Here is an 11,408-nt window from a genome sequence, read left to right on the forward strand (position 1 = left end):
TTCCTGCTGTTCTTATTGATTTGTTAACGTGCTTCTGCTCAGCCCAAATGTTTCTGCTTTAAGGTGGTTCTTTATCTCCACTCTTCCAGTTGCTGGTTGGGATTTTTTCAAAACTGCAGGAACCTAGGCAAGACACAAAATGGCCTGTGATTACAGGAGAAGCCGTATGCAGCAGAAGGAAATAAAGCTTCACAGCGGCCTGAACCCTGATTTTTCACCTCTTATTTTCAGAACGCTCTCTCTGGCTTCTCTCTCCCTAATCCCTTTCAGGACATTTCTCCAAGCCAGAGTCAGGATGTGCTGGAGTTGGTTTTGAGCAATGCTTGAGGATAATCCAGTTAGTTGTAGCCATGGTCAGCAATCCACAACAAACTACTTCCATCTGCCTCTTAGTGGCAGGGGAGGGGAGGGAAGAAGGGGCGTTTATCTGGGTCTTCCCTTTCTTTCTTTCATCACTTGTAGCGACTTAAACTTCTGAATCCACTGATACTTCCCTGTTTTAGAGTACAGAATAGAGGTAGACAATACAGACCTACAAGCTTTGGTAGGAAAGGGCAGTCAACAGGGAAAACGGCCCATACAAAATCTCACTGAACTGAAAACTCTCTCCTTGAAAATCTTCATGCAGCTTGGTATAACAGGGCTCTACGATGCCCTCAGCATCAATGTCAAAGATAGCTGGTGTGCGTGTGAGGAGCGATTACAAACTTCAGATTGGGAGTCAGGACATCCCAACCACGGCATCATTCTCCAGTGAGATGTTACGGCCAGTACCTGTCTTCGTCGTCCTTTTATCTTTACCTTCTTCTCTTTTACAAGACGGGGACTACAGACCCAGAATTAGTATGTGGGTGGGAGGAGGATGGCAGCATCCGTTACGTCCCTCCCTATGAACACACTGCTGCAGTGGCTGAGAAGGCAAATGAGGGCTGCTCCTACCATTCATCTCGGCTTCCCTTGGGCTGCCAGGTGACAGTCAATACAGCATGTCTCAAGGAACAGCCTTCTGGCAACAGTGAGCAGTATCTTAGTGCTCAAACGTAGTGCTGGGGCTTCCCTCCTCGTTAAATCCAGCTAGGAAGAACCCTCTCCTTTGTCAAGGAGCAGACAGTGAGCTGAATTCCCCCACGGTCTGTGGCCCACGCCCCGACAACAACTTCTTTCCTGCTTTAGAAATGCAGAATCTGAAGCAGAAACCCTAGCCAGCCATTACGTACGTGAGGAGGTAGTGGAGGTTCTAGATGCCGCCCAAGGAAGGAAAGCAAGCGTCGCCATATCAGACCACTTCCCAGAAACATAATCCCCGTCACCAGCCAAAATATTCTGGGGTCCTACCAACAAAACATTCCCATTAGTCATGCAACTATCTCTTCAGAAAAGGGATTATCCAAAGATAATCACTCACTCCCCACCAGTGTTCTCCTCCTTTATGGGAGGAAGTGGTAAACTCTCTACCACAAAAACCCAAGCCCTGCCTTGGGAAAAGGGCTGTTTCATAGCAAAGCATTTGATTTAGGAATCACCCTAGTGTGTTCTGTCACTGTCCCACGCAGTTTTCCTTCCTTCATTGGGAAGTTTGAAAATTCAACCCTTCTATTCAATGGATTTGGAAAGGAAGAAGTCTTTGCTTTATTTTTTTTTTTCCCCCCTAAGATAATTGTAAATTTGTACACCCCAGTCTCTACCCCCCCCAGGTTAGGTATAAACATGTACATGACGGTAGAGTATTTCCTCTGGTATTCTGGAAATGCCCTGGCTGCTTGCTACATACCCTTGTATCTGGAAGACAAAGCTGGTCTTTTCAGAAGAGCAGATGATAATTAAAGAAACCTTAATACTGCTTTATAGTCAGTCCTCATACGACCATAAATTTGTCTTCCCGTTTCTTTTCCATGGACATTACGTAGGAAAAAGGCTGCAATACAGCCTTTATGCATTTAGCCACACAGTAATTTGCTTACAAAAAAGTGACTGCATCAACACTGAACCACTGGACTAAATTATGTTCACACACTAACATAAATCTGGAGCTTTACCTATGGAAAGAATGAAGTTGTACTGAATATAATACGCACTGTAAGAGTAGGGCCCATGTTTTATGTCACTGATAAAAGCAGCACTCGTTCCTCACCTCTTCAAGAGATGACTCCAAATTCATACCAAAGGCAACTCCTATGAGTCCAAAGAGAGAGAGGGAGAAAGTCCCCATAGTCAGCTGCAAGTTCAGTCTCATCATCACATTACGGTGGCTAAAGAAGGGAGAAACATCTGTAAGAGGAACCCAAAAATCGATTTGCTGCCTAAATTCGCAAATTCCATACAGCATGCACTAAAACCAAATAGTGAAAGAGAGGAAGTCATGCTGGAATTAGGCAACCCAGTGACAAAGCTCATGAAACACCAGTACAAAGAGGCCATCGTTTTGAAATTGCTGCATCAGGATACCTCTAGGGCTGCAAGTTCTTAATCATCAGGAGACTTTCCGGCATCGCTCACTTCTTAGAGGTGTATATACATAGAGTAACAGTAAATTTCCATGGAAATCTGTGTTCTCTCACCACTAACTGGCTGGAATTTATATGTCCATATTCACAAGAAACAAAAATTTACTGTTACCTTGCAAATGGATATACTTACAAAGAAGTAAAGTCAGTCAATGTTGCAGACTATAAACTTGGGCCTGTTTTGGAGAATTCCATATTCAAGTCTTCCCCAAGAGGATTTTTGTGGTTTCCTGATGCAGCATCCACCAATTGCTTCTACAAATAACTCCCCAGTAAAGAGGAGAAAGAATATTAAATACTGGCCTCAAAGACAGAGTGGCATGTGCTTGCAAATGCAAGCTACAATTCTTTTTCAGTAAGAAAGCTGACTCGTAGTGAAAACTGTAGCATACAGACAGAGAGGAAAATACTCGCTCTAAAGTTACTCAATCTTGTATCACTCCACAGAGTGATAATGCAAATTGTACTCAACACCTGAGTAGCCCAGCCAGACTCTTAAATAATTCAGTTTTGCTGAATTAAGAGTAAACTTTCCTGTGTAGAATTTTATTTTGCCCCTAAATTTGCAGACATTTCCTTTAGTAAATAGCTCCCCAGAAGGATCTAGGAGAAGCTTCATTTCTCCTGCTAGGGAAAACTGATGCCTAGCTAGAGAGTATTTTTACAAATACTAATTAGGGTGCCTCATTGCTTTGCTTTATCCAGTTCACTGATAAGAAAAGTGCAATGCAGCTTCTTGTGCTGTGACTACAAATCCATTCAAACCCTCATGAAGATGGAATTCCCCAACTTTTCTTGTAGCAGATTTAAGAAAGACTAGGCAGCGTTAAATTCAGCTTTTAGCAGTCCAACAGATAGGGGAGCTAACCTGTCCAGGTTGATAAAGATTATGCTTTCTGAGTCGTCAATCAATACTCTGAGTTCACGAGCTTCATTTGCAAGATCTTCTGCTTGCCTGTAGTAGTTCTCCAGCAGCAGCTCCATTTCCTCTGCATGGTCAATCCCAGACGTACTTTCCTCACTGTGAGCAACAATTTATGTTTTTCTGGTTAGCTACATGTTGTACAGAAGTGTATTATTGATGTGTTAAGACAAGGCACATAAGAGTTGTGGGGAACAGCCGTGAAGAGTGCTGTTAAGACACTAGATCTCAAAATCCCATCTTTTCAGTGAGGAACTTCCATCAATACCAACAGCTTGAAATAAAAGGCATATTCTTGTATCTATCAGCTGTTCAGCATAGGCAGTCAATTATTTTGAGTAGAGCAGTTAGCATTTGATGTGCTCAAGGCGTGGACAACACCACAAATCTTACTTTTTCAGATAGTAAAAAGTTATAAAGTTATAGAAATATATAAAGTTTATATTACTATAAATGTTTATAGTAAGTTATTACAAAGTGCTGACAGTTTTGAAAGGAGATGCTTAATTTCTCGGTGCCCTCAAGTGGTGGAAGCTGGTAACGCTGCAGTCAAAAACAAGAATAAAACATAACCAAAAGCCAACACGCAATTACACGGTGAGGGAGATGTTTTAGGTGTGTATTAAAATAGTTTAGCCGTAGGGTGTTTCAGCTATTCACAGTTATTCACAGTAATTACTGCAAAATGCTCTGGAAGCATGAAGCAGCTGAAGAGGGAGCATCAAATGGAAGACGCTGCTCTCCTAAATAAAGTCTGAGAGACTTTCATCTTACTTCACGGTCCAACTGCTGGCACAGCGGCCTTCTCTGTAACAGGAATGAGTGTTTCTGGTAGTGTACTGGATTGTTCACTGTGTAGATGAAAGTCGACGCACCTGAGATCCGCAAGAGCTTGGAAACTAGTGGCAAAGCCAGGAAGATTCTTCATCATGTTTTTCTTCTGTGGTACGAACTAATTTCTCTAAACTTTTTAAAGAATCTCCTCCTGGCATTGCTGACTGTTAAAGGAACCTCTGTGAAATGGTTTTCCAAGAAAGTAAGTGATATGTCTTAAGAATCAACCCACATAAGCTCCCTGAGGACATTTAAGAGAGCCCCTAATTGCTCTCTTACGGGGCAGAAACTTTGAGTTAGGTAGGCTGATTTTAAAGCCCTTCAGACCTTGCAGTTTTTAATGCGTGCAGATGAGAGCAGCTGCAGACTTGAAAGCCTTAGAGCACTATCTGCTGTATGATAGATTCAGCTCAAGGTCTTATTTGATGAGTATCTTTACATCAGCTCCTCTGTGGATACACAAAACGAAACAACAAGCATGCAGACTTGAAAATAACTGCTGCCTGATTTGGTTTCATTAACTAGCCTCCATCTGTCTCATGAGCCTTCAACAGCTTGCCATCCCTTCACACAAAGTTACCATGTCTGCCTCATCTCGTCTTTCTGGGCTCAGCTCGCCATTCCCGCTGCAAATGATCTCTCTGATGGCACCTCTACGCATAACTGGGTTCCTCCACACCTTCTCAGGCTTCTTGACTTCCTCAAATACCACACATGCTGTGACAGAACAAGGGGTAATGGTTTTAAACTAAAAGAGGGTAGATTTAGACTTGACATAAGGAAAAAATTTTTTACAATGAGGGTGGCAAAGCACTGGAACAGGTTACCCAGAGAGGTGGTGGAAGCCCCATCCCTGGAGGCATTCAAGGTCAGGCTGGATGGGGCTCTGAGCAACCTGATCTAGTTGGAGATGTCCCTGCTCACTGCAGGGGGGTTGGTCTAGATAACCTCTGAAGGTCCCTTCCAGCCCAAATGATTCTATGATTCTATGATACCACCTGCATCAATCCTGGAGCCAAAAGAGCTGTCCACACACTGCCAGCCGGCTTGCAAACGTGCTGTCGTGGCTAGCGTTTCCTGGTATGCCTCGTGCATGGACCACCTCACTGCATCCTGTGGCATAGCTCCCGCACTCTTTACACAACCTCCCACCACCTCTCCTACCCTTGTGCAATGGTGTCTGAAAGAAGGGACGACTTCAGGTTTCTCCTGACATGAAAGTGTAAAGTGACCTTGGTATTTTTCCTACATGTTCCCACCATGAGGAAAGAAGAAATTTGCCAGCAGCTTCTATTAAGTCCAAAGGAAGGCTGTGAGCAAAACCAGGACGAAGATCAGCTGCTGTCTCGGGAGCAGCCTGGAATTCAAAGCCCTCCCAAAAGTCCTCCAGCAGGTGCACTGGAAATGCAAACTTCTGGAATAGTGAGTTTCTGCTGCACATTTAGACTAAGCTCTGCAGGGCAAGAAACTATTTCCCAGTTTTAAACCCATGCTACTGTGTTAACAGTATTGATATCCACATGCAATGTGGTTAGGCAAAAGTATTATTCAGCAACTTTGCAAAGGACCCCGAAAGTTAGCTTAAAACATGTCTGTACACCCAAGATTTAGATACAATTCAGCCCAAAACATATTGGGATCCGATACACACGATCTAATTGCTTTTTAATTTTTGTTAAAGCGACCGGTGCCGCTGCTGCTGTGTGCTGTCTTTCACCAGAATGTGAGAGAGTGCAACACGACTATTTCTGATTTTACATTTTTCCTGAAATGCTGCTCTTCAGGTGCACAAGACTGCTCCAGAGCCTCCTTCCCTCAGGTTCTGCTGGTGAGCAAAAAGCTAGAAGCAAGGTGTTCAGATCACTTCTGACAAAGGAAGCATGGCATCTGACCTATTCAAGACAAGCTTTAAAACGTGCTTCTTCATTTTTTTGGTGAAACTGAGTAAAATTCTCCCAGAAAGCGTTAATTTGTATTGAAAAAATAACATTTGCTTTTTCTCCTCCTGCCATCCTGCTCGCATCCCATTACATACTAGATGACCTGGCCTGTTATGCCAAGAACTATTTGAAACTGCATAATAGGACTAGTGCTAATGAAGTCCCTCTCCAAAATGGCAATTACAATGATTGCTGAAGCGGCAAGCATTAGGGCTTTGAAAAATTAAAAAGTCTTTTTCCTTCTGCTTTTTGGCAAGGAACACCCAGTTTAGTGTTCAAGTTCTCCTTAGACATAACACACTGTTAAAAAATTATGTGGTTTCAAAATATACATACAATACTTGTGGATCAGTCCATTTAGATAGACAGAGCTCTTCTATTAATTCTTCTTCATCTAAGATCTCCAGAATTGTTTCTTTGAAAACTTTAAGATCTGTTTCCAGTTCTGACAAGCTGAAGAAAGAACAGGCAAAAGGTCAAGTAATCCCCACAGGCACCAGTGCACAAAGGTAATCTCTAAATGAGTTTGCCAGCCAGCACCCTCGCCAGACGGAGTGACCCTTCCTCACAGGGTTCTAAGAGCTCCTTCAAAAAATTTTCTACAGGCCACACACTTAGCAGTGGCAGTGACCTGTCTGGGCACCGGCAAGCTACAGAGACATACTAAAAGGGATTCAGATCTCTTTTCTGGATATATTTGTAAGTCAGAAAACACAAGCACTCTGAGTATGTAGCGAGTGCATATTTGCACTGTCATATCAGAGAAGCTAATACATGAAGGTACCAGTGTATTAGTACTGGTAACCTTAAAGCATTGACCTTCCCAAAGACTAATCTTGTTTTACATTACAGGGAACATATTCATGATGTTATTTTGTTTTCTTAGATATTATTTTATTCTGTCAGATGCTATTTAAGAAGCTTGACTGTACTTCTGACAACTTGGAATAGATCTCCCTTTTTCTGTCTTCCCCCGTATCACTAGGTCTTTCGCATACTGATCTTTACATTTACAAATAAGATGTACAACCCAGCATTACAGTAATCTAGGAAATTAATATTAGATACCATTTTTCTAACATTTCATCGCATATAATTTTCTATGGTCATCTTCTAGTCTCTTCACAGCTTACTCTTATTTACCTCTTGCCATTTTGCAGGAGAATGTGTAGTTTACTCCTATCCACAGACAAAAGCTTGGGGTCCACTAGAGCTTCCAGTGTCTCAAGGATCTGAGGCTGCAAAGTGTTAAGTCTCCCCTGCAGTTTGCTGATCTAGATAACAACATGATCCTTCATAAGAATTAAAGCAATCCCTTTAGAATGACTTGGGCAACTGACTCCTGTCTCCGAACACAGAATTCACAGTAACAGGCAGTTAACGCAATCTGCTTTCCAATGCCCAGGAAATACTTCCTACAGGGATACTACTTACAAGATAAAGACAGTGCAAAATACAGTATTTTATAAAAAGTGATTTGCACTGAACCGAAACCCAGTCACAACCACACCAATAAGGCTGATAAAGCTAAAACAGCGTTTGTCTAGAAATGTCATATTAGCATTAGCAAGCACAGATTTCTAAGGATAGCTAGAAATCATTATCTGACTCCTGCCCAAGAGGCCAAAAACCTCAGCACTTTTGTGTGACTTCCATTTCAGCTACAGCATGTCTCTAGAAAGGTACTCTCACTTGTTTTTTAATTGTCCAAATGATGGTGAAGCCATCGCATCCAATTAGCGCTTTCTTGAGAAGGGAATGGAAACGCACATACACACCAAACCATAAAAACTAAAGCAAAAAAAAGCCAAAACCACAAAAGAACTCCTACAGTTAAGTGTGGAATACATATACAAATGTGTATGCATAAATATTAAGACAAAAATAAAATCATACTGTTCTTTCCATGAAGCAACAACTCCCAGAACAATTTAAATAAAAATGAGATGGCTCACCCGGTGCTGCAGGATTGCTTCTATCGCTCGGAATTCAAAGGGCAGGGAATATGTAACTAGTTGACCTTCCCCAGCCAGCTGAGATGCTAGTTCATTGAAGAGCCAGTGTTCCAGATTTAAATTACGATAATCTAGTATCAGAAGAAACTCTGGTGTTATCACAGCCTTCAAGAACTGAAAAAGACAGTACAGGTAGGAGTCTGAAAAAACACTCTCTGAATATTTCTTATAACTCTGTAGTGCATATGATAATTTAGGCTTTGATAAAACCACTCTTCAAATGTCTTTTCAGGCAGGAAAATAACAGAACCTCACGCTAACTGCAAACGAGTGGATTCCCCACGGTTCAGACACAGCACTGTGCTAGTGGTGGTATGATTGAGAAGAGGCTCCTTGCAAGCCTTTACTTCTATGACAATGTTAGTAATGTTTCTCCTCTGCTCAACTAGGAAAATGGTCATTAACGTGTACTGTTGGTAAAACCCTACCTCTGATCGCTACGTAAAGCTCCAAAGACACGTTTACTGCTGGACTGCATGTCATAGAGAGCTGGTATGAAAACAACCGTGCAAGAAAATGCAAGTGCAAGGATAAGACAGGGTTCAAGTTCACATTCAGCTACAGGGAAACCATTACCTCCATTCTCATGATGATCCTGTTGTTCCTAGTTGCAATGCTCATTAGGTGTTGAAATCTTAGATCTCGAGCTTGAAGACCCAATTCCTGGTACAATTCTGTTTTCTTCTTTTCTACCATAAAAATATTTTTAGATGAAGGCAGGGGACAAGCATATGTGTTCTGAAATTACATTTTAGTGTACATTTAGAAAAAAAAGCTGTGCTATCTTTAAAACAGTTCTCCTCCCATAGATTCCTCAATGTGATTTCTTTTTTACAAAGTTTAGAAGATTGTATCTTGAGTGGAAAGAGAAAAATTGTAAAAAGTTGGCCATGACAATTCATTTCACGTCAGAAACTCGATTAAGAAAGCACATGTAATCCTACTGGAACGGAAATACAAGGCAGGGAAAGCAGCATGCTGGTCAAAAAAAGGAAAAGACAAAGTAAAAATGACCCTCATGTGACAGACAGCATACGTTATTTTCAAAATATTACTTAAAAATATACAAAAATTGTAACAATAAAGATGCTATGAAGACCAACAGAAGGCAACAAAACAGAGGAAATGTTGCAACATCCCAAGTAAACACAGTGAAGTACCCCAAATACAATTTTCTACCCCGTGTAGATTTCCAATTGGGCTCTTCTCTATTGGACAAGGAAAAAAGACAAACAAAACCCCAACAAACAAACAAAACTACAATGAAAACTCACCAAAATAGGTAGTATTTCCCTCTTTGTCAAGCTTCATCTAAAGGAGTGGAAAAAAATATTTTTTTTTCACAGAACTACTATAAAACAAGAAATGAATTACTAAAATTGTTTGCACTTGGCTGGAAGTCAGATGGAAAATATGTTAGGAAAAAAAAGCAACTTTTTATGCCCTGTCTTCACAGTTCATCCCAATTAAGAAAAATATTGCACCAAATCACCATATATTTCATTCTGTTTGTATACACACCCAAAAAAAAAAATCCAGTGTCATCTGCATGACCCTGCTCCTAGGTAAACCTTGGGAAGGAGGTGATTTACAGAGCATCAGACTTAGAATAGACTAGACTATTTCAGTTGGAAGGGACCTACAATGATCATTTAGTCCAACTCCCTGACCAATTCAGGGCTGACTAAAGTTAAAGCATAGTATTAAGGGCATTGTCCAAATGCCTCTTCAACACTGACAGGCTTGCGGCATCAACCACCTCTCTAGGAAGCCTGTTCCAGGGTTTGAACACCCACTCTGTAAATAAATGATTCCTAATGTCCAGTCTAAACTTCCCCTGGCACAGCTTTAAACCATTCCCATGTGTTCTGTCACTGGATACCAAGGAGATCAGCAGGGCATCTTCCATTTTGGATTACAAATTTTGCCATTTCCTCTGGAGCAATATGAAAAATTTACAAATAAAGTTGCAAAAAAGTAGAGTACCACAAATTGGGTAGGTAGGCCTTCTGCCCATGTCAACTATTGCATTAACATGCTATTCAGCTAGTAACCTGCATCTAAATCCTTCTTGTCTTAGGACTTGTCATTCAGATTATTCATTTACATTTGTACCTCCTGGTAAAATTATCTTTTTGGAAAAACTGCAATGTCTGGTTTAATCAGAAAGTTTGCTGTTTTGCTTATAAACCATGTAGCTTAATTCCGTATTACTGGCTTTAAAAATAACTTTCTGTGAATTAAACATACCTAAGCATAGATTCCAGCAGAGCTGCAACAGGGGTTACATGGCCACAAGGACCGAGCTGCATGCACCCTGTCACAGAGTGACTGCTTTTCGTTCTCAACAAGGAGGCCTTACCTTCCCTCCCATGTACTAACAACGTTAATCAAGCAGTTTGCAAATGGCTTTCAGACTCATTTTTAAAGAAGGATATAGAGAGCTTGTTCTTCCCTAAATCCTACATTTGCTTAGAACTGCAGCTACCAAGACATAGGAATAATATTTCTAAAAGGCATTATCAGGCCTTGACAACCTTAACAAGAACCTTTCTGACTGCAGCACTTCTAAGAGTTGACCTGCCTTCACAATTAAAGCAGGAGAACTTCCAGCAGATGCTGGATCTTAGAAAAACATCTTGATGAATGCTGTATAACATAACTGGTCCTTGAGTCAGAATACCTTAAACTAACAGTTTAGAACTAGGGATGTTCTCTAAGAGATGAATCCATCTGCTCTTATAATGCTTTAAGAAAAAATAAAGAGCACCATCACCTTGCACAAGCTGCCCTCCTCGGTGGAAACACCCGCACGTACTTACCACTGCAAAAACAGGAGACACGCTAGCTAAGGTGGCTTGGGAGGCCTCTGTTGGGGCATGTTGATAAAATTTACCTGAAGAAAAACAAGACATTTCTACTTCCAGTACACTGCACTCTGCCTTTAATTATGCGGCACCCTGCCATAGGCCATCAGTATAACGCACTGGCACGGAAACCACGAAGCACCGCTCATGAGAGGGCCCCTGGGAACCTGACAACCGCCCAGCGGGCGCCGGGCAGGAGCCCGATACCGCACCGAGTGCGGCTGCCACCGGCTTGGTTTCCCAGCCCCCGGCCGGGGTGTCCCCCTTCCTCCCTCCCTGACCCCGGGCCCACACAGCGAGGCCTACCAGGACGCAGAGGAGGGCCA

At 41.9% G+C, this 11,408-nt stretch overlaps 1 protein-coding gene across 1 annotated transcript; it reads right to left on the reverse strand.

The window, feature by feature from the left end:
* Nucleotides 1–12: 12 nt before the first annotated feature.
* MRS2 (MRS2 magnesium transporter) lies at nt 13–11,111 on the reverse strand (the record flags this gene model as incomplete). Its single annotated transcript, XM_009707776.1, has 10 exons — nt 13–123; nt 1,218–1,331; nt 2,132–2,249; nt 3,373–3,525; nt 6,537–6,653; nt 7,344–7,474; nt 8,156–8,329; nt 8,792–8,904; nt 9,490–9,526; nt 11,038–11,111. Coding segments are annotated over 10 exons (1,142 nt in total), but the record flags the coding sequence as incomplete, so codon positions are not given.
* Nucleotides 11,112–11,408: the final 297 nt, after the last annotated feature.

The sequence above is a fragment of the Cariama cristata genome, unplaced genomic scaffold, assembly GCF_000690535.1.
Source record: "Cariama cristata isolate BGI_N322 unplaced genomic scaffold, ASM69053v1 scaffold1089, whole genome shotgun sequence".
NCBI lineage: Eukaryota > Metazoa > Chordata > Aves > Cariamiformes > Cariamidae > Cariama > Cariama cristata.